Consider the following 27,446-nt stretch of genomic DNA (forward strand, 5'->3'; position numbering starts at 1 on the left):
AGAAGGTGGTGGCAGTGAGAAGGGTCACAGGGGAAGCATCAGAGGACACGAGACAAACTACATAACTCATCATTTTTCCCATGGACTGTGCTGCCAGTTATGGCAGACCTCTAGGTAGCTTTCCCTCGATCAAACCTTCTCCCCACATTTCTGAGAAGCCATCCCTCATCCCTTCTTGTCCTCATACCTCTAATCTAATGCATTGGTAAGTCCTATTGTTAATGTCTCCAAAATATCTCTGGAATCTGGGCGCTTCTCACTGTCTGCACAGCTACAACCCTAGTCCAAGTGGCCACAGCTCCGTATCAGGAGACTGTGTCTGCCTCCTTCGCATTCTTGGCCTTGATAGTCTATTCTCACCCAGCAGCCAGAGCTACAGTAGGAAATACAAGTCAAATGGTTGATCAAGCAGGCTGCTTTGCTTAAAACCCTCCAGAGGCTTCCCATGTCAACCCGGCCACAACCCCAACTCCTCATGGTGACCTCGGAGCCCTCCCAGCTCTGGGTCTGCCTATCCCTCTGGCTCCAACTCCTGCAATGCTCCCTCTCATTCACACCAGCCTTCCACCTGTCCCTGTCCCTCAACGTGGGCTGCTCTCTTGGGACACCACTACATACCATTCCTTCTATTCACGGTGCTTTTACCCTGATTTTTGTATGGCTGCAGCTTCTCCTCATTGGGCTCTCGACTCCAATGTCACCTCAGAGAGGCTTTGCCTGACCATCAGAGCTGAAGAGGCCCCCATCCCCACCTCACTGGTCATGTGCCCTGCATTCAATAATTACCTGCTTACTGGTGGGCATGCTTTTAAAAGTGTAACTAACTGCATCCATGGCCAGAAGGATTGTGATTCTTTGGCTGGAAATTCTTCATCACACTCTGTTTGTCATGCTCCTCAGCCTTTAACTCATCGCCGTTCCTCATTCTCAGTTTGCAAAATGAGAATAATGATTAACATGAGTCTTGAGGTGACCTTCTGACTGAGGAATTGATGTGTACTAGCAATTAGATTCCCAGTGCCATATTCAGATAGAGGGATGACCCAAAGCCAAATCTTTTTCTTGCACCTTTCCCTTTGTGCTTCATGTTGGCTTTTCATTTGCATTTAGCACATTCAGGGAGGAAGCAACTAAACATTATACCGGCTGACACTGTGTGAACACTTCAGATCCAGTCAGGGCAGGAAGGCTGGGAGCAAACCTACACCAGAAGCCCTCCCAGGCTTGGAGCAGACCCTAAGCCCATTAATCTCCTGCAAGATAACCAAGACCACTGCCAAAAAAAATTAACAGCACCATTTCCTGGACTTGACAGCTCCCACTCCAGGCCATTCATGAAAACGTGGATGGTGCCCCCGTGGCTACTGTCGGGGGTCTGCTTGCCCTCCTGAATCGTAGCATTAACCTGCCACTGTGTGGTCTCCTCTTTTCTCCTCTCTGTAGCGAGGAGTTCTACACCTGTGGACCCCCAGGGGTCTATGGGTAGAATTCTGGAAGCCCATGACTTGGGTGGGAAAATTTTACCTTTTGGGTTTCAACCCCTATCTGAAATTTGTCATTTCCTTCACCTCAATGTAGGCAGGAAACCTCAGAAGTGCTAGCAGTTCCTGTGACTCTGTCTCCAATAAAAGTCACAGTTGTGTTCATATTTCACATGTCAGTTGTTGCAGATTTCTCAAAGTACTGCTAACACTCATCACTGCTTCAAAATTGTGGCAGCTATTAGAACTGCCACTAGATCTTGTTATTTAATGTGTTAACAAAGAAGCACATGTATTTGTCTATCACAAACCTGGGTATTTATTACTATTTTGATATCCCTATTTCCATATAATTGGTTTTCTTTGTTATTCTATGTATTTTATTTTACACATGTAAAAACAGTGTTTGACAGGGAATTCATAGGCTTCACCAGACTCTCAAAGCCTAGCTCCCCCATTAGGTCACACGTTAAAGTGGCCAAACCCTCCTATGGATACATCAGAGAAGTTTTCATCTTGGGCAACTTTGCAGTGAAGATCGGATTTGTCTTACTTGTCCTACATGGCGCTGCACTCTGTCACCATCCCTAGCAGTAGTTCTCAGCCGTGGTGGGCCTCACTACCTTTTAATGTTTTTTCAATTTAGTTTTGAGAGAGAGAGACAGAGAGAGAACAAGCAGAGAGAGAGAGACACACACAGAATCTAAAGCAGGCTCCAGGCTCTGAGCTGTCAGCAAAGAGCCTGACGTAAGGCTCGAAATCCTGAACCACGAGACATGACCTGAGCCGAAGTTGGATGCTTAACCGACTGAGTCACCCAGGCACCCCCATGCTACCTTTTAATAAACATCCATACCTACCCTCATTACTCTCGGAAATGCAAAATAAATAGTGTGATTAAAAACCGCTCCATGGGGCAAAGTGGTGCTTTGTTTTAGAACATCCCATCTCTACTTCACCAGAAATTCGGATTACCCTGGTTGAGAGTCCCTTCTCAATGAACGCCCTCATGAGAGCACAGCAGAAATCACCCTTGTCCTTGGCTACCCTCTTCAAGGTATTTCTTTCACTAAGCATGCTATTCTTACCCAAATCGCAGGCTCGAACATGTTGGCTTCTCCCACTCCTGATCAGGAAGGTAAGGAAGAGGGTCTCAGTGGTGTGATGTGGGCAATTCCTTTTTTCTTTTCATTCTGAGATGATAAAGGTGGGGTTTCTGGAAAAGTTTACCAAGAAACTAAAGGGAAAGGCAGAAACCATGAAGCAAATGCAGAAGTCCAGAATCGAACTTGTCTTCAGAGAACAGATTCCTTATGCCAGGTGACTACAGTCTGGCTTCCCACTGACTGGCCTGGCACCAATCGCTGGGTACTCGAGCCCCTGTTATTTTCCTCCTCTCTGGCTGGCTGGGATGCAAGGCTTGGCAAATCCAAACCTTACCCAGAGGGACCTCATGGTTGGCACAGCTTCTAGGCCTGGCAGGAGTCTCAGGCTCTGCTAACATCGGCTTCCTGACTTCTCTCCAGGTGTGTGCAGAGTGAGAAGAGAAACAGGCCAATGACAGCTTCGAAGATAAAGCCAACATCTGCGAGAAAGGGCGAGGATCTGAATTCAGGGCAGAGGAATAAAAGCAATGATGGTGGAGAGGAGCGACCCAAAGAGACATGAAATGAGCACTGTGTGGAGACCCAGCCAAGTGTCCTTCCCTTTGGCTCCCCCTTGAGGCCGCTACTGGTACCGCACCTGGTCCCTGTACCCCAGCTCAGGCCACAGGCAGCCCTAGCAATTCTGTCTGCGGGGGGGGGGGGGGGGGGGGGGGGGGGGTGGAGCACAACACACACACACATCCTAGTTGCTCCTTGGTCCTTCCAACACTCATTTGCAATCCCCTTCTCACTTTTGTGACAGGTTAAACACCCTAAACTCTTTCTCAACTTCTCCTGATTTTAGGAGTAGCCATGTGCTACAGGTCTAGCAGTGAAGATATCAGGGGAAATCTTGTGAAGTGCTTCTGGAGAAAATATTATTTTCCTTATCAAAGGAGCAGACATAACTTTCCCCCTTTTTCCTGTCCAGGAAAATCCTGTCATACCCTGCATATGTGATGTCCAGAATTGTGAATGTTATATTTCAACCATAAGACAACAAACATGAAAAAAAAGGCTGAAGAATGGGAGAGATGGCCATATCTGACATTCTTGAGCCATTCAATCAGTGCCCCAGTCGCTACATCCACCTCCTGGATGACATAGGAAAAATCAGTCCCTTTTTTTTTTTTTTTATTAAAATCATTCTTAGTTGGGTTTTGTAACATCCAGACAAAAGCATTCATAACTCATACACCAGAAATAAGTAGCTCCCTTCATCCAATAGCCATCCATTACTCAAAGTAACCACAGTGCTCCATTCCCAAATCCATCTGCTGAGAGGCCTTCCCTTCCCTAGCAAACCGTGACAAGCAACAAGTACCGATGACACACGCAACAGCTCCTGGATGGCACTACCGGCTGGGCTCAGATTTCATGTCAAATCCATCTCTGCTACCTCCAACCTATGCAACATCCCACGCTTCTCTTATCACCCACCTCCCCACGGAGACTTTCCACGATGCAGTTGCAGAGTGACCAGGTATGTACAGTTTTCAATGTTAACTTACATGCTTTATCTCCAACCCCACTGCCCCATGAAATCACCCCTTGTCACCCCAGCATGAAGTGACCTCCCCATCTTTGAATGCCACTTACACCTGTACCACTCATTGAGGGTGGAACATTTATGAAACGGTCAGGCATTGGTCTTAGTTATCTTCCACCTCCAGGAAGCCTCCTCGACCCTCTCAGTCTGAGTGAAACACATCTAACACCAAATCTTGCGATGCTCTATGTGTTCTTCTGTCAAAGCCCTCACCAGACTTTTGTCACCTTCTGTCAACTTCTCTACATCCTGCAGTAAAGTATGATCTTTCACATAGGGATGGTATCTTACAACATATATCAGTTCTCAAATTGGACTTTCACATATTAGATGTTTAAATTTTTTTCCTGAATGAATAATCATATCTCTCTACTAAGATATCAAGCTCATTGAGAACAGAAATCTGGACTTTTGCCTCCTGGCAACCCCCCCCCCCCAAGTGATGCATTAATTTGTATAGAGAAACAGGAAGGTTTTACTTCAATAATTTCTACTTGACATCTAAGGAACATGATTTTGTTTGTATATGCACACATATAAACATCCAATCATGAAATATGTATGTATAAACATATACAACATGTAGCCACAAGATGCCAAATGAAAGCTTGGCCTGCTGATTCTTTCCCACCCAACCTCCCAGTGGTTTGACTCAACCCTCCAACTGTTCCTGCAGTATGCATACACAGCCTCTTTTATTGTCTTACTAAAAGCTTTGCAACAAAAATCATCAGCAATTAAGAGGAGCCACTTCTGAAGTTCTCAGATGAAGCAGAGCAACATAAGAGAGTTTATCGCAGGTAAGAGAAAAGTGCCTTCGAAGGCCAGTTTAACATGGATACAAACATCCTCTGGACATCACTCACAGAAAGTCCAGGGCACTGCTAGTGATGTTCTCAGAAAAGAGACAGTCTTGCAAAACATAATCCATGACTACAGCAAGGGCTGACCTCTCAGGCATGATGGTTTTAACCAAGGTGTTTAGGATATTTAAAAGGATGATCACCATCCCCTTTCTTCCAGATGGAAAATGGTAGTCAAGTGATTCTCCCAAATTCAGGCAGAAAACCACACAAGGATGAGGATGGGGTAGAGACAGCCACGGTGTTGGCAAAGGAAGGGAATGCAACAGGTAAACTGGGCAACTAGAGCACATGTTTTCAAATAAAGTAGATGGAAAGACTCTGAAAGTACGTGTTAGGTTTAAGGATATGAAAATGCTTGGAGAGAATACCTCCTGTTGCAGATAGTAATTTTATAAAAAGTAAAAAAAGAAAATACCCGTGAGTCTTCTGACACAAAACTTCAAGCTAGACTGGAAAACATATGAAACACACTAAGTAGGAATATTTTCAGATTATAACTTTCAAGCCAAGGGGAGACCTAAAGCACCGTCAGAAAACATGAGAGATTCATTGAAGTTCAAGTGTCTCTTGGACCTCAAATCTGAAAGCAACTTTTAGTCCCAGTTCTCTCAATGTGGAGAGGAACCATGGAAGGGCCTCAAGTGAAAAACAAAAGGATTAAATGTTCCTACCGTCCGGTTGACAGTAGATTTCTATTTTGCCTTATCTTTACCCAGAAGCACCCACTCAAAGATGACTCCACTTGAAGCTGTATCACAAAGCTGTCATCATCAAGACAGTGTGGCACTGGCACAAAAAACAGACACTCAGATGACTGGAACAGAAGAGAGAACCCAGAAATGGACCCACAAACATATGGCCAACTAATCTGTGACAAAGCAGGAAAGAATAGCCAATGGAATAAAGACAGTCTCTTCAGCAAGTGGCGCTGGGAAAACTGGACAGCGACATGCAGAAGAATGAACCTGGACCACTTTCTTACACCATAAACAAAAATAAACTCAAAATGGATGAAAGACCTCAATGTAAGGCAGGAAGCCTTCAAAATCCTCAAGTAGAAAGCAGGCAAAAACTTCTTTGACCTTGGCCGCAGCAACTTCTTACTTGACATGTCTCCAGAGGCAAGAGAAATAAAAGCAAAAATGAACTACTTGGACCTCATTGAGATTAAAAGCTTCTACACAGTGAAGGAAACTATCATCAAAACTAAAAGTCAACTAACAAAATGGGAGGTGATATTTGCAAACGACATATCAGATAAAGGGTTAGTATCCAAAATCTCTAAAGAACTTATCAAACTCCACACCCAAAAAAACAAATAATTCAGTGAAGAAATGAGCAAAAGATACAAATAGACACTTCTCCAAAGAAGACATCCAGATGGCCAACAGACACATGAAAAGATGCTCAATTTCACTTATCATCAGGGAAATTTAAATCCAAACCACAATGAGATACCACCTCACACCTGTCAGAACGGCTAATATGAACAACTCAGGCAACAACAGATGTTGGCGAGGATGTGGAGAAAGAGGATCTCTTTTGCATTGTTGGTGGGAATGCAAACTGGTGCAGCCACTCTGGAAAACAATATGGAGGTTCCTCAAAAAATCAAAAATAGAACTACGACCCAGCAATTGTACTACCAGGTATTTATCCAAAGGATACAGGAGTGCTGTTTCGAAGGGGCACACGCACCCCAGTGTTTACAGCAGCGCTATCGACAGTAGCCAAAGTATGGAAAGAGCCCAAATGTCCATCAACGGATGAATGGATAAATCAGATGGGGTATATATATACAATGGAATATTACTCAGCAATCAAAACAATGAAATCTTGCCATTTGCAACAACATGGATGGAACTAAGCAAAATTAGTCAGAGGAAGACAAATATCATATGACTTCACTCATATGTGGAATTTAAGATACAAAACAGATGAATGTAAGGGAAGGGAAGCAAAAATAATATAAAAACAGGGAGGGTGACAAACCCTTAAGAGACTCTTAAATACAGAGAACAAACAGAGGGTTGCTGGAGGGTTGTGGAGGGGGGATGGGCTAAATGGGCAAGGGGCATTAAGGAAGACACTTGCTGGAATGACCACTGGGTGTTATATGTAGGTGATGAATCACTAAATTCTATTCCTGAAATCCTTATTACACTATATGTTAACTAACTTGAATGTAAATTTTTAAAAATTAATTAATTAAAAAAAACAAAGATGACTCTTGCCAGAGCTGACAGAGATCCCTGGGCCTCTGTGGAGGTGATATTAATCACTTACCAGATGTTATAGCATGAATTGTATTCCCTCCAAATCCATATGTTAAAGTCCTAACCCCTGGTACCTTATTTAGAAATAGGGTCACTACAGATGTAGTTAGTTAAGATGAGGTCATACTGGAGAAGAGTCGGCCCCTAATTCAATGTAACTGATGTCCTCATTAAAAGGGGGAAATATGGAAACAGACATGCACAGGAGAACACCATATGAACTTGATGAGTCTACACTAAGGAAAGCCAAAGACTGCCAACAAAAGACCAGAACCTAGAGGACAGGCATGGAACAGAGTCTCCCTCACAGCCCTCAGAAGGAACCAACCCTGCTGATGTGTTGATCTCAGACTTCTAGCCTCCAGAAGTAGGAGACAATAAACATCTGTTGTTTAAGCGCCCCCCCCCGCCCAGTTTTATATATTTTGTTAAGGAAACCCTAGGAAAGTAATTCACCTGATTAATAATTACAGCCTCCAATGTTTAAATTGCCAAGGGCCATCTCCTCCACAGATGATCTTACCACCACTAAAGAATTAGCACCACCTCAGTTTTCAGAGTTATCTTTAGGTTGCCTTCTGCCTCTGGCCCCTCCTTATGTATTTACTTCCTTTCCGCAGTTAGAAAAATCTGTGTTTACTAATTTCTAAGATGGGATTGATGCAAAGCCATCTGCTTAATGAGAAAAATTCCTGTATATATGAGATAATCAACAAATATGGCTCCAATTAATGATTTTTCAAATTACTATTTAAATATTGACTTGGACTGTGCCCATATGATGTCAAAATAACTGATTTGCATGTGAATATTTCAGTCAAACAATTAGCTGTTTTCTCTACATAGCTCCAAATAATATGGTTGATTGTTATTCTATCACCAAATTGGATTGACCAGTGATTTTTGGCATCATAAAGCATAGCCTAGATTCCTTTATGAGTACCAGGAGATCAAGCCAGAGAAATAAAAAGGTATTTCTTTTCTTTAAACTCCCAAGGACTATTAATAATGAAATATTACTGTGGAGGGAATTTTCACTAAGAAAGTATCACCTAATAACATTAGTTAATAGTCCTTCCTGTGGGATTATGTCACCATCTTATTTCACCTTTATTGTTCTACAGGGGAGTTCATTACCATGGTTTGGGTGATACTACTGCTTTATGGAGATCAATGTGTTATTGCTTCAGGTGAGGCAAATTAAACAGAAAGCCTACCAGACTGATAATAAATAGGGAGGTGAAGAAGTGGGGGAAGGGTCATGAACACATATGTTCTCATTTTGCTTTTTCCCTTCCCCAATTTTCCTCACCACCCACTGGCGAGAGTGATGGGAAGTGGATGAATAAAGGTAGGGTGGAACCACAAAAAGTAAACTGTGAAAGGTGGTCTGAACTGGAGAAGGGGAAATAATTGAAATGAGCAGGTTTCCAAGTGGTCCAAACCAGACACACTATCGTACCTCAGGCACTGGCTCTCTGCTCCAGTCAAAGCCATGACAAGAGTTACCACATTACATCTTTGTGGCCTTACCACATATCCCTCTCAGTCTTTTACTTCCTTTTGGCCCCTCCTCCTTTCTTTCCCCTTCTGAGTGTAAAATGAGAGAGCTTAATAGCGGTCCCCATATTCCATCTTTGCTGTTCCATGGCTTAAAAGAATCCCCCCAAGTTGGAGACTCTATGGGAGATTTGGGTTTCCACAGCAAGATGTGGACATTGCAATCTGAAATTCAGAATTCCCAAACAATGAGCCAATATGTTGGTTCAATCTGTTATGTTTTCTAGATAATCTCATTATCCTAATTCTTAATAGGATATTATGGGGATTTCCAAGTCACATTTTAAGACGTTAAAAAATAAAGTATTTTACCAAAAAGGAAGACAAATCAAGAAAGAGATTGCAAAGATTTTGTGAAACTAACATCTAACAATAAGTAGAGAAAAACACTATTGTATATAATGATTAAAACAAACAAGCAAACAAACATAGAACATTGCTGGTAAGAATGCAAAATGGTTCGGGCCCTTGGTAAAACAGTTTCGAAGTGCCTCACAATGTTAAGCATAGAGTTACCATGTGACCCAGCTATTCCAGCATTAGTTATAGAGCCAAGAGAAACAAAAACATGTATCCATACAAAAACTTGTACACAAATGTTAATAACAACATATTTTATAATAGGACTAAAAATACTTCATTAAAATGGTCTCATAGTGTCCCCACATAGGTGTCAGTGAAAGAATTCATGTCTAATACAGCAAAATTGGTGCCTATTTTCTTCAATGTGATTGCTAATTGTGTAAATGAAAGCACACACATGTGAAATGTGTGTTTGTGTGACCTAACAAATATGAGCTGCCACCAGAAATGGGGGCCTTATGTATAGAGAGTATGATCTTTAGTCAACTTCAGGGATGGGTTCTAGAGAGTCATCAGAAGGGAAATTGCAGCTGTGCATTATAAAGAAGAAGCAAATTGTTATGAAACAAAGAGGGAGGCTGCTGGGGAATCTCACCCATGAAAGCCATACATTTCATTTTCCTAAACCCCCTTCTCATTTATCTCCTTTCCTTCTCCTCCAAATGAAATGGTCTTATGTAAGCAAGAGCCCTAAGATATAACTCAATCTCCCTGAGAATAAGGACATTTATGAATCCACGTGAACCCCCACATTATGGATTTGACCTGATGGAGTTTAGCCCCCACCTTGTAAACTCCTCCAGGCCACTGACCTCTCTTGTCCAGCTCTCATGACAAAGCCTTTACATTCAACCCCCATTTGTTGCAGCTTGGAGCTTAACACAGTCCCCCCTTTCCTTCTTACTCTGACAAGAAGCTCAGATCTCCAGTGGAATTTAGTAAAAATACACTAATATCTCTAGGGTTGGGCATGGTTTTAGCATAGCTCTATGAAATGACACTGTGTCTTCAGAAACCATGATGCAGTATCTTAGCTCCATTCTGTAATCATCCAAGTCCTGCCAGTTCTATCTCCTGAAAAACCTACCAATCCTTCCCTTTCTCTCCATCTCACTGGTCTCTACCTTGCTTCAGGACCCAATCTCTTCTTGTCCTAATGATTATCATGACCTCCCAATTGGTCTCTTTGCCTCTAGTCTTGCCCTTCCTTTATCCACCTTTCATGTGGCCACCGGAGTAACTTTATAGAACGTGAGCCTGGCCATAAACTCCCCTGTTTAAAGCCCTGAAATGTCTCCCCATCACCTTCAGAGTGAACACCCAGCTCCTTATCTAGGCTTATAAGTCCCTTTCTAACCCAGCTCCTGTCTACTTTTCCAAACTACTGCCCAAGCCATCCTGAGCTATTTGTAGTTCCCCAAACAAGCTAAGCTCTCTATCTATCCCATCCTTATAATTTCAAATAGTATTCCCTCTGCCTTGAATATTCCCTCAGGTAGCCTTGAATATTCTTTCCTTCCAAGGTGGGTTGCCTAATTCTTTTCTTTTTCAAACAGCTCTCCTGATGCATAATTTACATACATTAAATTCACTAGGCTTGACTAACCACTAACCTTTGAGATTCCATTTGGACGTCATCTCTTGTTTTTGGTTTCCCCCCAAAACAGGTCTTGAAACAAACGTGTGGGTGCAAGTGGTTTGTTTAGGAGGGAATTCCCAGCAAGCAGAGTGAGGGAGTAGAGAAGGGAGATAGAGAAGAAAGATAAGCCAATAAAGGGTGTGTTGTGGGAAACTGGGGCAGTCAACTCTGCTGGGAAGTCTTTGAGAGCCTGTGTAAAACACATCTCTGAGTCATCCCAGAGAAAGGCAAAGAAATTTGAGTATTTATTTTCCTGTCCCGCACTGATTTAGGGTCACTCCTAGGGATGTTAGCCCACTGGCACTTCCAGCCTGCCCCATGGTCAAAGAATATCTCAAGCAGAGACAGGCAGGAAGCCATTGGTGTATATAGGAACCACCTAGAATAAACTCCTAGGCCAAGGAGGTAAGGATGGAGCACCAGACAGCATCTCTACGTATATACCCTCTTCAAAGCCTTTGCAAACCCTACTTTCACTTTTCAGTTTGGGTTAGGGGAATGTTCTTACTGGTCCCATAGCACCAATGTCCTTGCCACATTACACAATTTTGTTCTTTCATTTTTTGGCCTCAGTCCACTACACTGTGGACACCTCAAAGGCAAGGTCTTTACATGCCTTCATGCTCCACATTTAGCAAAGTGCCTTGGGCCTCCTACCTAGCCCAACAATGTGTGAGGTTGTTTCAAAGCACATTACATTCATTATCATATTTTACACCTGAAAATCTCCTTACAGGGGTGATAGCATCATCATCTTTATCATTCTGATTTTAGGGACAGAAATCTAAAATAGAGTGATGATAGATAGAGTGATGATAGAGCTAGATGAAGGACCACATTTGCTGATGGCTAGGCCAGTAGCCACACTACTTTAGTTTCTGCAGTTCGCCGCACTACAGGAGGTAATGGCATTCACCTGAGGCTAAATCTTTCAATCCTTGGTAGGACAGACTTTTCCATATCTAGAATAATCCGCTTTACAATATTCAGAAGGTGCCTGAAGGTGGTAGCAAAGCAGACCTAGAAATGCCAAGTCCCATGCTATATCTGAAAGAGGAACCTTTGATTTTTTTTTCTCCTCTCACTTAGCTTCTTCAAGGAGCTGCCTCCTGATGTAATTTTTCTACAATTCTAATATTTGTGAATATGTAAATCAGATTTACTATTAATTAATTCACCAACATAATGCCATTCACTGGAAGGAAGTGATCAGCCATGGGGAACAGAATGCCTTGTAGCTCTGTCATTTTTAAAAGTCAAAGCAAGAAGTACACAGTTCTAATAACAGAAGGGATGAAGTGCTTTGTTCTTAGGTTATACTCTGGAGTACAATTTTTAAAGGGATTAAATATATAAACATCAAAGAAAGACTGCCCTGAAGCTAAGAGTTGTATCAGGAAACCCCCTACTTTTTTATGTCCCCTATGTTCATACAAAAGACAATGGATCTGGTGGTTATAATGGTCTCTATTCGCTTTACACAGTAAAGTAAAGGAAGAGAATTAAAGAATATTTCCCTCTGCAGTATAATGACTGCTGGTGAACCATTAAAAAATGGAAGAATTTCAACAGGCATAAGGTCAGTCTATTTGGTTGCTTTTTCGATTGTGTATTTTGGAACCACTTGACAGTTTTCCATTTTAACATTTTAAGGGATTTTTCTTGGTAGAAAAATCCAGACAGGGACTGCAGAAGTTTTACCATCTGCAAAAAGAGTGGGTTGGATTAGCTCAGCAAACACTTTGGGTTCCACAACAATATTTTTGTTGCTCCACAGAACTTCTCTAAGGAACACCAACATCAAAAATGAATCCAAACACTGAAAACCTGATTAATGGATAGGCCACAATATTGCCACTTTACAACACTATTACATGGACCATAAATACAGAAATAGCATTAAGTTGTTTATAATATTCATAGCATATCATGTTATGTAATTAAGATGTTTTTGACATATGATGATACCCAGTCAAGGCATTTTAGAAGAGGAATTAAGTCAATTGTGCTTAGAAGAATGACTGAATGGAAAAACATAGGTTTTGATATCAGATAGACTTAGATTCTATTTATGCTTCCATTACAGTGTAACCCTGGACAAGATAGTTAATCTCCTTAATCTTCAGTTTCCTCTCTTTAAAATGGGTTCGACAATTCTTAATAGCCCGCAGTGATTTTGCAAATTACAAAGGTAAGCTATGGGAAAGTGCCTAGGGCTAAACTTAGCAGATAAAACTCATTAAAATGTTCTTTCCCCATGTTCTATCCTTCCTGTAAGTTTTCCACACAATTACTCTTAAAATTCAAGTGATTATATTTTAGAGGCAGTTCTAATGTATATTTTTAAATGCCCCCCTCCCCAAACACCTCACAACGCGAAAGTATCGGGCATGATTTTAAATGTGATTCTATTGATTTAGTGGTCCACCAATTTAAATATATTTCCATTTTAATTGGCCTGGCTTAGAAAAAACGATCAACCTCTTGCATTATATTATTCTAAAGAATCTCTTTAGCTCTAATTTTTCTCTAAAAACAATTTACAAGTGATGGGGGATGGAAGGGGGAGGAGGAACTAGGTTTACATGGATCTGTCCCTGGTGCTGAAAGTGAATAATGTACCTAAACTCTCTTGGTTTAGGTGCAGCAGAAAGAAAGCTAACTTAACTTAATGAAAAAAGCCTGAGTTGCACTTAGTTTGATATCAAGAAAGTGGAATTACTCAAGATTTCCCCAAACTTCAGGATCATCCCAAGGGAGGAGAGAAAGGGATCCTCTAGCAGCCCAGCCAAGTGATCAAAAGGCTATCAAAAAAAAAAAAAAAAAAAAAAAAAACACCTGACATATAACATTATTAACACGTAGATATCTAGAACATTAGATAACAAAGATGCTCAAAAAATCAAGATACTAATTCTAGGCTAAAGGTATTCTAAAACTAGAGACCAACTAGATATCAACTATGCCTTTTTTGAGACCCCCACACCATTACTGTGACCTCTTCTCTGGCGTTTCCCTTATTCAGGTTCATATTTTTTTAAGTTTATTTTGAAAGAGAGAGAGAGAGCACGAGTGGAAGAGAGGCAGAGAGAGAGGGAGAGAGAGAGGGAATCCCAAGCAGGCTCTGCATTGTCAGCGTGAAGCCCACCGTGGGCTTGAACCCACGAATCATGAGATCATGACCTGAGCCGAAATGAAAAGTCAGATGCTTAACCGACCGAGCCACCCAGGTGCCCCATCAGGTTCATTTTAATGCTCAGTATACTTATCCAAACCTATTCAACTAAAAATTCCTTGAGAGCAGGGAATCCTTTGTTCCATTTCTCCTAGTTGTTGACTAAAGTAGGAACTTAGTGATAATTCAAATATAATTACTTAATCGACTTAAATTAATCAATGTCGGTGTGCCAGTCAGAGAAAGCTTATTAGATATGTGAGCTAGGATTTTCAGAGAACACTGAAGGATAGAAGGATTTTGGAAGGTAAAGAGAAGGTAAGGCCATGCTTTCTGTTAGAAGAAAAAAGCAAAGCACAGACTTGGACCTGGGTGAACACAGACACCCAAAATGGTGCATCTCAATAAGGATTTGGGCTTGTGTTAAGTAATATGGGGAAAGATTTAAGGCAACGGGGCTTGCTGTGGAATGGATGCTGTCAGGAAGCAGGGGTAGTTTTATGACTGGGTGTTTTAATAAATCTTTATCTAGGAGAGAAGACCAGACCAAAACTAAAGCCCCAATTTCTTTAAAAATAAAAAAAAAAACATGATACTCCGATTATCCAGGATAGGGGCACGATTGATCATTTTGGGGATTTGGACAAGGTTCATACTTCACCTATGTTCAGACATGATTATGGGGTGGTCCTAATTTTGTCTGGATCCATCACAGTTACAGAATGACCTTACCTGACATTAGTGTTTAGAGAATGGTTTTTATTCAGAAGAAGAACACTGGAACTTAGTTGTGAGTAACAGGGCAGCTCCTAGCGACACCAAGTCCCAAATGGTAATACCAGGTCAACTTCTGGATGGCAGGGACTGATGTTCATTTTCACACATACACATATTCAAGAACGACCAGAATCATGAAAAATATCATTAACTAGGTGTTTGTGATATACCAGGCACTGTTTTAAGTGCCTTACATTTTTGACCAATTTATTCCTTACAGCGACTCTATGAGGTAGGTATTATTAATCATTCCCATTTTCCAGAACAGAAAAGTATGGCATAAGGAGGTGATGTTACTCACCCAACGTATCATAGTAAGTAGTGGGGCATGGATTCAACTTAGTGGCTATGGAACCAACGGCCTGAATGTCTGTATTGTATTGTCTATGTGTATAATAAATTATCAACAGAGGCTACCCCTGAAAGGTGGTGGACGCAACAGGGATAGGGGTGTCGTTTTGTTTCCTTCTTTTTCTAGTTCTTATTTTTTAAATTTTCTACAATTAATATGTATTAATTCTTCATCAGAAAAAGGAATAATTTATGAATGTACTGATGGAAACTCTATTCCCAAGGTCATTGCCCCAAATGCAAACCTAGGTCTTTGGTGGTGGCAAGGCTCCTGTGAACATCTGAATCAAAAGAAGAAAAATCCAATCGGGAGGAGGCAACGCCCCCCCGCCCTTGCTCCAACTCAATTTAGATAATACTAACTGAATTTCCTGCAGTAAAAAGTGGCAGCAAGATTCGCTCTCAGGCCATTGGGGGTTTCTGAATTAAATCGGGGACTGTGGAAGTTGCCCCCACATATACACAAAGACGATTAGGAATAGAGTAGAAAGGACTAGAAGCAAATGCCAGGGTCTCAAAGGAAGGGCCCTTTCCGAGTGGGAGGACAACACTCCCACCCCGCCAGCTGAGCAACGCTGGGTTTCTGCCCGCTCAAAGATTCAGCCCAGGCGTTGAGAAAGGGGGCACCTGCTCCTCGGCCTTCGTGGGGGCCAGCATTAAAAGGCCAAATTCCAGGGACGAGGGCGAGCCAAGGTTAGGAGGGAACCATTTGGAGGGACAAAGACTTCAGAATGAAAAGAGCTTCGCCAAAATGTTAAAGGCTCCCAAGGAGACCTGTCGACTGGTTTCCCTTCTCCCGATTCTGTCGCTGCGCTGGCATCAGGGCACATGAAACATCTCTGTTCGCTCCCCGCGCCAAAGACCGACTTTAGGCCTCCTGAGAGGTGCCCACCCACCAGCTGCCGCCAGCTCAGCGGCAAAGAACTGGGCTCACAGTATTTCCCATTGCCACCTCACGCGCACCCCCCGCCCTTTCCGCCTTTCCTTCTGCCCCGGCTGAGAGCCACGCAGGGCATCCACCCTGCCATTTAGCACCTCGGCGGCGCAGTGGTGGGTGGTTTCCCGAAGCGAGTGCCCTCGCAGCCACTTGCGCTTGCCTTGCCAGTTGCAGGGGCACAAGTCAAAGAGGCTTTTCCCTCCTCGATCATCGTGAATCAGCAAAGCGCTGCAGAGCAGCGGCGTCTCCTCGAGCAGGAATTACGATGTTGGGGGAAGGGCACAAGTGGAGTGTTGCAAGGGAATTTCTAGCCCCCCCCCCCAACGTGTCCCTCCCAGGGACCGCGGTACTGGAGTGGGGATGGGGGAGGTGTTGGCTGGAAGCCTTTGGTTGAACCTAGGCGCCCGGGGGAGCCTTCGGAAACAGAGATCGGTGTGGGGAATGAGCGAGGGTGGGCCGAGAAAGTGGACCAGAGTACAGATGGGTAGAAGGACCTAGGGAGCAGTCAGAGCTGAGCGGGTGCGCCCCAGGGGTGGGCACCGCAGCAGCTGCAGGTGTTGCTGAGGGAATGTAGGAAGGAGGGTCTGGTGTGGGGGAAGGGAGGAGAGAAACCAAAAAAGGAGGGTTTCCCAGGCCAAGACTTTCTGATTCTAACATGCAAGTTCCCAAGTTCAGTTTGAGAAGTGGAGGGCCGCTTAGCATTGGGGAGTCTGGAATAGGAATATTAGGGGAACACCTCCCTGAATCGCGTTCTCCCACCCATTTCTCTCTCCCTGTCCTCTTCTCCGCTCTTCTTCCTCCTCCTCCCCGTACTTCTCTTTCTCTCCCTATTCCGCCTTTCTTCAGCTTCAGTATGCAAGTCCATGCTCAGTAGTGCGGGCTACACTCCAGGGACCGCGCCTCCAGTCGCCACCGCCTCTCCTTTGACCCTTGGCATTAGGAGGCCAAGCGGCAGCGACTGGAGGCGTGGAATGGGAAAACCCAACACTCGAAGCGCAAAACCTTGGGACCCCTCCACCGCGCACCGGTCCCCACCCCCTTAGCCGGACTGAGCGCCTCAGTAGCCCAGGCTCTGAGATCCGGCTCGGTTTGAGTTGCAATGCATGGACCCCGGGGCTTAGAGCGCACAACGAAACGCGCTAAATTGTACCTGTGCGTGGCCGTTCCCGCCGCCGCCGCAGGTCTATCCCGGGCCCGAAGCCGGCGCCCGCCTTCTCGGGAAATTCTCTGGAGGGGGAGTGCGAGGGGAACCACAGTGGCTGCCTGCTAGCTCAAGGCTGGCGCGCACACGCACACGCCCAACTTTGCCGAGACGTCGGCGCCCCCCGGGCTCCCCCGCGCCCCCTGCGGCTCGGCATGCTCGGAGACCAGTATCTCTCCAGGTCTGAGATAAGGTGTCCCCCACTCCCACACTTGCGCCTTTGAGAATGAGAGGGCGGGGTGTTGGAGAGAAGGGGAGTAACGCTACAGACTCCCGGTTCACGAACACTCTACGCCCGCCCGCAGGGGCGCCCGCTCCAGCCCCGCCGCACCAGGTCCCCCAGACCCGCCTGTGACGACAGAGGGAGGAGGAGGAGGCAAGGCGGAGAGCCCGGAGTCCGGGAGCTCCACCGACTGATCATCAGTACCAGCACTTTTATTACTGGGGGACGGGTGGGCGCGCAGGTTGAGGGGCGCGCAGCAGAACTACCCAACCCCAATACACTCTGGAGCGACGCTGAGGGCGAGAAGAACGATCCTCTACAGACGCCTTTTGGGTGGCCGTGCCCCAGACGCACACTCGGACCCCGCGGTCCCGCGGCAGCTGCAGTGTTGGGGATAATTTAAATGGCTCTTACTTGAGAGGAGGCGTGATTTCCACGTTCGAGCGTCTTCGCTCCCCACCCCCTCTCCGCACCAGCCAGTGCGCGCCACCACCTGAGCCTGGCGAGAGCCGGGGCGCACGCAGTCTTCAGCCTCCTCCTTTCCGCCTCTGGGGGTACTTGGCTCTGAGCGGGTCCACCCGACGCCCCCCGGGAGAACTCTTTACTTTTTGTTTGGAAAATCAGGGCCATTTCTTTATTCATCTCTGGGTCTCCCCGGAGGAGGACAGGGGAGGGGAGGGCGTGCGCGGCGGCCGGGCCGGGGGAGGGGAGCGCGTGGAGGGGAGGGGACTGGGTGTAGCCTGGAATTCTCCGTCCTCGTGTTCCTAGGCTGGCGCGCAGAGTCTCCCCGAGATAGCGCCGCCGCCGCTCCCCGCGCCACCCCGTCGTTGGCCTTGGGGGTCGGGTGAGTGGGGTCATGACGCGCCGCGGGGGCTGCTCCGGGCCCCTCCCGCGCTGAGCCGGGACGCGGCCCCGCCGCGCGGAGCCCCTCGGGCTGGGAGGCGGCGGGGGGTGGGGAGGGCGCACGGGGTAGGGCGGGGTGGGGGCGGCGCGGAGGCCGCCAGGCTGGGGGGCTCTCTGGGCCGGCGCGGCCGCGGGCAGGAGGGCGTGTCTCCGGCCCGAGGGGACCCTCCCGAGGCGCGGCGCGGGACTCCCCGATGGTGGTGCCGCGGCTCCGGGAGAGCTCCGGGTCTCGCCTCCGCCGCCGCCGCCGCCGCCGCCGTCGCCGCCGCGGGCGCCGCCACCGCCGCCGCCGCCGCCGCCGCCGCCCGAGCCCGCGCCGAGCGTGCGCCTCGCCCTCCTCCCGCGCCCGCTCTGCTCTAGGATGCTGCGGCAGGTTCTGCACAGGGGCTTGAGGACGTGTTTCTCCCGGCTCGGCCACTTCATTGCCAGTCACCCGGTCTTCTTCGCCTCGGCGCCCGTGCTCATCTCCATCCTGCTCGGCGCCAGCTTCAGCCGCTACCAGGTCGAGGAGAGCGTGGAGCACCTGCTGGCGCCCCAGCACAGCCTCGCCAAGATCGAGCGCAACCTCGTCAACAGCCTCTTCCCGGTCAACCGCTCCAAACACCGACTCTACTCGGACCTGCAGACCCCCGGGCGCTACGGCCGGGTCATCGTCACCTCCTTCCAGAAAGCCAACATGCTGGACCAGCATCACACTGACCTGATCTTAAAGGTGAGAGAGGGGCGGGCGCGGGCAGCCTCCCGCCCGTGCCGCTGGCGCGGCTGGGCTGGCTCTGCGCGGGGGTCCGGGCTGAGAGCGCCGCCTCTACCATCCCAGGCGGCTGCCGCAGGGGCTCCCCTGCACCGCGTGCCCCTCGGAGGCCGCCCGGAGCCTCCTAGCCTCCTGGGCGGGGAGCGTCCGGGTCCGGGTCCGGGCCCGGCCCTGCCCTCGCCACTGTCGCCGCCACCCCGGCAGCTGCTGCAACAGTTGGGGCGGCGGCAGCCACGGTGCTGTGGTCGGTGCGCTTGTTTTGGTTGCAGTGGTCTTGGGGGTGGGGAGGCTTGGGGGTAACGGCCAGGAAGGAACAGAACAAGAGGAGACATTCTGGAAAGTCCTGCTACTTGAAAACAAAGTATTATGCTTGGGGGCGATTCAGAGTCCCCTCTCCCATTCTTGTCTCCCTTCCTCTGGCCTTCGGAATGATGTGGGAAAGGCTGCTTGCAGGGGCCGAGAGGGGGCAAAGGAATGTGAGGCGGGATGCTGAGGAAAATGCCTCGTACCCACCCAGAAGGAAGTATGCTCCCTGGCGAGGACATGGGGCTGCCCTTCCGCCCTCTTCCCCAGAGCGAGGTGGCCATCTCTGTCTTCTGGGGTAGGAAATGATGTCTGTAATTCGCAGTTATTTCGTCTTTCACAGTAGCTCCCCTCTTTCGAAAAGCAGAAACTTCTTTGGGAAAATAGAGATTCGATTAATCCACTTTTATTTGGGTGCATTTGGGCGTGAGGATGAGGGGCAGAGGCAGAAGGGGGAGGACAGAAGCCAGGCTGTGTGGCTCTAAGAAGAGCACAGGAAACTCAGCAGCTGGGTAGAGGGTGACACTGGTGGAAACAGGTTGTGCCGTCAGCCCGAGGTGGGAATTTGATGTGAAAAGTGAGGTTAATGGTGGTAACTTTCAGGAAGTTCCTAAGAAAAGCAGAGGAGTGAGGACTAGAGACGGAAAAGTGGAGACCTTCCCAGAGAAAAGCAAAAAAGAGGTGAGAAGGTTCCATACAAGCCCCTGGTGGGGATTATGGGGCTTGTTTACTTAAGGTGCCCCTCTGCAGAGGGCCGGCAGGAACCAGTAGCAGCCAGAGCCCTGGGGCAGAGGCAGGAAAGGTGCTGGTTTTGTGAGGGGCTCAGGTCCAGATTTGGGATTATCGGGCCGGTTAGATTTCTAATCTACTTATGCCAAGGGGAGTCAACCAGTGAACCTGGGGAACTCTCTCCTCTTTTCCTCTATAGGTAATCCTTTATCCCTGGAGACCAGCTAATTTTTCTATGTTATTTTCCTTCCTCCATCTGTTGATGTGTTATCAATCAGCAATTAGTAACGAGGGGAATGCGACTAGGGACTCAATGGAATCAGGACCTTCCCACGTTGGGTGGCTTGTGACATTTTTAATGGCACACACACCATCACAGAACCTTAGTAACAGTAGTCCGGAAATATTTGCTTTTCTTATGATCATGCTTCCAACATTGAAGTGTTTTTTGTGTGTTTGCCAGTACTTCAGTGAACATAATATGACACACAGAACAATACTGCTTCAAATGCTTGCCCAAGAAAACACGTAATAGTTTCATTGCAGGTTTAAAGAAACTATAACTTAGCCAGTCCCGACAGTTGGAAAGCTGCCCCATGTTTTGATATATGATCTAGTAAAAGATGTTTCTCTCTGTATCCCCCCCCCCAGATGATGTTTCCACTGGCTTCCCCCCCTCCCAACAAACCGTCACGCCACTGTGACAGGCAGTCACCAGTTACATTCACTCTCAAGGTTAATGAGACACCAACAGGCACATCAGATCTCTTTTCAACAGGATTGTTTCTCTCCTATTTGATTTTGATCTGTTCAGGACAGAAAACTGTATTATCTGACAAAGTTGGGACTGGAGAGAGAGGGAGGCTGTCTTTGCCTCCGTGGCTAAAGGGCAACTTTAAAGGACAGTGGTCTTATCAGTGAATTGTTTTCAGATTCAAGATGGTTTTTCATGTGCTAGGTGTCTGGGGAAAATCAAAACCAAGTCAAATAGTGGTCAGAAGCCATTTCTAGCTGATGGCTGTCTGGTCACATGAATTCACATAGTTTATAAAAACTCAAACCTAGGAAACTGAGGGAATTGCCTTCAATTGTATATATCCTTTTTTTTCTTTCTACATCCAACTCCTATAGCGGGTAGGTATGGAGCTGGGCACAGAAAAATGGACCTCCAGTAGTCATGGAAATAGAAAGTGTGGGAATGAGCACTTATCATTATTTTTCTTTCTTTCCATTAGAGACATGATGAAGATTTGTCCTTTACAAAAGGTGTTAAGAGTGAAAGAGTCACTGTTTCTGCCCATACTAGTGTTATCCTGATACTTTGCTGCTGGCATCAAGGACGGCCCTGACAGCTCACATTGCACACAACGCCATCCGGCTCCTGCCCATTGAATGGCATCACATTTGAAACGAAGTGGACAAAGCATAAGCAGGGCTTTATAAAGGCTTTCGCAGGCCCCATTATGAAACCGGAGGACGTATGTTGCAGGGCTGTGTCACTTACTCCTCATAGTACTCTGCGGTTGTACCCACTTAACCAAGGAGAGCCTTCTTCTCAGGCTATTAGTCCAGCTACTTTTGACCAAAAATAGAAGAGGGATGATGACAAAAAGTGAAAACCCAGGTTGATTTTTTTTTAAATATACTTCAGAGTATCACCAAAAAAAAACAAAAAAACAAAAAAAAAAACCCACATTTGAAAATCCAGCCTATCTCATTTGGAGGAGCTTTCTCAAATTTGTGCAAGTGACATGGTTGCCATACTCCGGGTCTGCAGCGTAGATTTCGACCCCAAACTATGACAAGGGTGACCATCCCTAGCAGTGGTTTCCTCTGAAGTCTCTGGGGCCAAGATGTAGTTTGGGGTGTAGGTGGGTGGGGCCTGATGGTGCTGGTAAAGGATCAACCATTAATTTCTGAATGTCTTTAAATGTCTTCGTTTCACTAGAAGATTAAATTTAGCTCATTATTATATTTTAACAGAAAATTCATGATGTTCATCTCAGAGCAAATTTCAGAGGAGTGCCTCATGAGCTTTCATAAATATGTTTCTTCTTGATCGCTGAAAATGAAGTGTAAAGTCTTGTTGGTAATTGACCTGGGGTGTGACCAAGACAGTGCTTGATTTATTCCAGAATCATCCACGTAGAAGGAAGAACCTGTTTAACCCAGTGCTTACAATAGTGACATGACCTTTATAGCACTCTATAAGCTATAAATGTATATGTATCAATGTATATAACTTATAATGTATATGTATAAACATATAAATACAGTAAACACCTTAGGGTATAAGTGCTATGATCCCATTTTACAGATGAGAAATCGCCATAGAAATTAACTCACTTATCCACGGAAAGAAGACAAGGACAGAATCAGGGCAGGACAGGGTTTTGACTCCCAGATCAGTACTCTTCACTATAATGTACTGCCTCGCATATAATAAACTACTTGAATGATTTAAATGTACATTTTTAAAACCCAAATGAACTATACTTGACTAAAGTCTCACGCCCATCTCATAGTGTTGTCCTAACAGTAGTAACTGGATAATAAGGACATTTTCTTAACTGATTCTGTCTGGTGTCAGTGAAAATCCACATATAGAAACTCTAAATGCCCAAAGTAAAGCATAAGATACTTGGAATTAGCAATACACAAAGACAGAAATCTAAAATGTTTTACTGGAAAAATCCCCAGGTGATTGGATGAAGCTATTTCCTATGTGAGCACCGTTCAACTGTCCAGGTGGATTCAAATCCAATGCCTCACACAGTTCCTGGCACATAGTAAACCCTCAAGAAACAACTTGTCAAATGCACTTGCCCTAGTTTACTCAGACACTTATGTGATGGGTAAAGAAAATTCCATAGAAACTACTTTGACATGCATTTTCACAATGACATTTTTAAAATGTTTACGGCTCTACAAGCAGTTTCTAGTCCTTTCTTTTTCCAGGATTCTTCCTTCCTGGATAACCTCTGTAGTCCTATTAAAACGTATTTCAGTTTGGGAATTGTGTGGGGGCATTTCCTTTGTACACCGTCCTCTTCGAAGGACCCTCACAGGATAGTTTATTTCAAACCAATGGAAGGACACATCCTCACCATGCAGACATTCTTCCACTTACTGGGGAATCTCACTTTGTTCAACTGTTGACTTTCTATTTCATTTAAACTTCTCATGTTTGAATACATTAAATAGAACTAGGTTGCAAAACAAGATTCAGAGAATTTAATTTGGGATTAATTACTTCAGGCTTCCCAATAAGGGCAGCATAACTGCTAGGTCAGGGTCATGAACACATTGTAGCAGTATCCAGACCCCAGTGTTTCCAAATACTGCCTCAGCACTTGCAATCATTGTGGGAACTGCCGTCATCAGTCTGTATATAGGCTAAGGATCGGCACATTCCAACCTAGCTTTGAGGTCAGAAGGAGTTTTTATGTTTTTAAAAGATTGTAACAGAACAAGACAAAAACAAAGAATATGAGGCAGAGATGGCATGAGGCTCTCAAAGCCTACAAATATTTACTCTTTGGTCTCTTACATGAAGAAGTTCCCGTACTGTATTCCAAGCCCCTTTACTGGGACCATTACAGGAAGTTAACACTATTAAATAGCCTGGAAGGCAGTGGGTCTCACCCCTCCCCCCAGGGGACACTTGGCAATGGCTGGAGACATTTTTAACTGTCACATCTGGGGGTGAGTTGCTGCTGGCATCTAGTGGGTGGAGGTCACAGATGCTGTTAAACATCCCGTACGCACAGGACAGCACCCCTCAGCTAAGAATTATCTGGCCCCAGCCCTGCTTGAAGAGGTTCATTTGTGTTTCTCTTGCTTTCTTAGGGTTTTTTTTTTTTCCCCAGCTGCACTGAGAATAAAAGAATGCCAACAAGAAGTTCATATGTTACAGAACTTGGGCTGGGGACAAATACTACCACCTCTGAGGAGATGCTCTTTTTGTGCAGTTGGGCAGAGATCAGATTGTGCAGGGTAACCTTCCCCAAGATGCGGTTCTCCTGCTCTGTCTCACACCTCTGTCCTTTATGGTCTAAATCTCGCCGTAGCAGGACCCGAGGAACTGAATGCTGGGATGGCAAAGCTGAGGCTTGTCAGCGTGGCCGTCGTTGTCGGCAGGCCTGACCCGCCATCAGCAGCAGTCACCCACGAGGCCGGCCTCCTCCTGACAGTGTGTGAGACCTCCCTGTGAGCGGTGGCCTGCTGAGGAGGCACAAGGCAATGCCTTGTTGCCTGGTCCATCTGCTTGGCTTTGCTGAACATTAAATGAAAAAAGAAAGAGCTCGCCCCCGGGGAACAGTGGACCAAAGAGCCTTGGGTTTGGAGGCCACCTTCAAGGGCGTCTGTGCAGATGCTGGTGCTGGAATCTGCTCTTGCATCTCAGGGCGCTTTTCCTGGTGACAGGTGCTCTGACGACTCGAGCAGCCCGGGTCCTCCAGTGAGTTATTCTAGTGGCAGATAGTCTTAGAAAAGATTGAGCACGAGCCTGAAAGGGCAACGTGCATGCATCTGCTGGGCCAGCCAATTGGCTTTTGCATTTTATCTTTGCACTAGGGGAAAATTCGGGAGAGAGAGAGATCACTATTCATTCTCCTTTCACTTCATAGGTGTGCATCCCAATCATCCAGGCACAGTATTCTTCTCAGGTTGTCTGCCTCCTGAGCACATTTCCGTGGTGCAAATAGTATTCTCAAATGCCCACCCGGCTTGTCTCTTCGAGATTTGGGGAGCAATCTCTTACTTCCCCATGTGGATAAGCACTTGGGACAAATCTGGGTAAAGTGTTCATTTAAACTGAAATGTAAAACTAAAGCAGTAGTATGAGAGGAAGGCCACCTTTTTAGTGACTCCTAGTATCTTAACAGATGCTCTATTAGAGTAAGAGAAGCATGATTTTCAAATCTTAACACCAAAACCAAACTGCTCAAGACTCAGCACACTTCTGAACCTCACAGAACAGCTGAGCATCTAACTGGTGATTCCTTACAAAGCCCGAGGGAAGGAGAAGCAAGCTGAAAGAAATTCATTCTTCCCTGCCTGAGAGGGGGCAGCACCCCTTGGCACAGGAGCTAGGGAGGTACACGGTGCTAGGGATCTGGTCAACTCTGACTCAGTGAGATGGTGAGATGCGCCATCTGGTACCTGACTTTGGGGCTCAGTGTGAGCCCCAAGTGATACTCAAGAGAGGCTTGACGCAGACCTTTGAAGTCACCTGCTTGGTAGCACATCACAGCAAGCAGGCCTGTCTGCCGCCACATGCCCGGAAGACCACAGAACTTCCGAGGAGTCCTGCCAGACTGATTTAATGACCAGCAGGGGAGGTGAGTAATCTCTAACCTTTAAGAGACCAAAAAAAAAAAAAAAAGGGAAATCAACACCAGTTGTTATTTTATATGGGAAGCCCTGAATAATGTGTCATGCCTTCAACTTCAGAATTCATATTTTGAACCAAAGGAGGCAATGAGGGAACCAGGAGGCTATTTTTATCTTCTTGCTCTCTAAGAAATCCTCTTGAGAATATTGTTTCTGGTATTTTCAAAGATCCCCACTGTTAGGTCTTCCACTTAAAGTTGAACTTGTGGGCTCCGAGTATGGTCGAGATGAGGATTTTAATGCAAGCAGGTACCTGGGAAGGTGATACCCAAAAATCTCGGCAGAAAGTGGGGACAGGAAGTGGAAAAGCAGGCAGCCAGTCACAGGAGCCAAGTGTGCACTGTGGGCATCTGGGGCCCCATGTCACTGGGGAACTCTGGGGGACACTGTAGAGCACATGTCCAAACTATTCCACCTGTGGAAGAAGAAGCCGGATATTCATTCCCCAATATCCGGGGGCACTAAATAAGGGTTTGACAATTCCAGATTCCATATGTGTCCCTGTAACAGAATTGTTGTTTTATAAAAGCCTCAGGCAAAGAGTCGTAGGTGTTCAGAGCGAGAGGACTTGGCATGTAGAGAGGAGCGTGAGCTGAGAGGGTAGGGATGGGGCCCTAAGAGCATCTGCCCCAAGATGTCTCACACCCATCTAGAGTTATACATCTCAGGGCTTAGGGCTCACATTCCTCAGGAATGTTCATCCCTTCACTCAACAAAATGGCCATGACCCCATCTCCATGAAGTTTACAGACAAGAATGATCCAGCGTAGACGTTTCATTATTCTTGAATTCGATTTGATCCACTGCCATTTTAAGGATTTCAGTTCTGCCACTGGATGGCAATAAAGATGATTCCCAACAGGGCTGGGACACCACGAGGACTCGGGGTTTTCTGTGCTAAACCCCCAGGTCTGAGTGGCCTGGATCCAGCCCCCCTTCCCTCCGTGAGTCCTAGAGAAGTCCGCAGCCTGCTTCTCATACCTCCACCTCCACACATGGACCTGTTGCTCTCCTCCCTAGAAATGCATTCATTCCTTACTTTGGGTCCAACTCACCTGCCTCCTACTTTATGAGGCCTTCCCACATTCGTGGCTCCTTCCCTTCCTTAAATCTATCTGGCTTTCGGCCATATCCACATTCCTTAATGCTTAACTATACATTATTATATAATTTGCTGTATTGTCACGTGATACTTTCTCTTGAACAAGAGTGGAAGCTCTTCAAGGGCAGGAACAAGGTCTCCTACTCCTAAATTTCTCCCAGAGCCTACCACAATGTGGAGTATGCGGCAGGTAGTTGATAAATTATTGCTGGTTGATGGCTTGTAGAATGGAAAATATGCTCTTCCTTCCCTATTGATTTATTTTGGTCACACTAGAACTGCTAATTTCTCAGCATTGAAGGTGAGATTCCTTTGCCCATTTTCCCACAGGCTCCATGACTTTGCCAAATACCACAGCTGTGCCAACTCTGCCTAATTGTCTCAAGGGGGAAAAATGCATCTCTGCTAGAGAACTATCACTAGAAGTGCCCCCCAAAATCTTTGTGATACTCAGTACCTTAGTTTTGTGAGGCCTGCATTATTGCCTTTTGTTTTGGTTCTTGCTTTGGTTCGGCATCTAGGCAGGTGCTTGTACTGAGTAAAAGATTACTGGCTCTTGGACTCTTTCATGTGCCCACACATCACCTGGACATCTTGTGAAAATACAGATTCTGATTCAGCCTGGGGAGAGACACCCCCCCCCCCGCCAAATTCTGGATCTCTAACGAGCTCTCAGGTGATGCTGGGGGTCAGTGGAGCGCACTTTGAGCAGCAAGGCTCA

At 46.0% G+C, this 27,446-nt stretch overlaps 1 protein-coding gene across 1 annotated transcript in view; it reads left to right on the plus strand.

Annotated features, from left to right (window-relative positions):
- The first annotated feature begins 18,286 nt into the window (after positions 1-18,286).
- PTCHD1 (patched domain containing 1) overlaps positions 18,287-27,446 on the plus strand; it is a 55,979-nt gene continuing 46,819 nt past the window's right edge. The window contains exons 1-2 of the mRNA XM_045473254.1: positions 18,287-18,387; positions 18,807-19,158. Of these exons, the coding sequence (XP_045329210.1) occupies positions 18,808-19,158 (351 nt within the window). The 5' untranslated portion in view covers positions 18,287-18,387; position 18,807. The remainder of the gene's footprint in view (positions 18,388-18,806; positions 19,159-27,446) is intronic.

Source organism: Leopardus geoffroyi, chromosome X (genome assembly GCF_018350155.1).
Source record: "Leopardus geoffroyi isolate Oge1 chromosome X, O.geoffroyi_Oge1_pat1.0, whole genome shotgun sequence".
Classification (NCBI taxonomy): Eukaryota; Metazoa; Chordata; class Mammalia; order Carnivora; family Felidae; genus Leopardus; species Leopardus geoffroyi.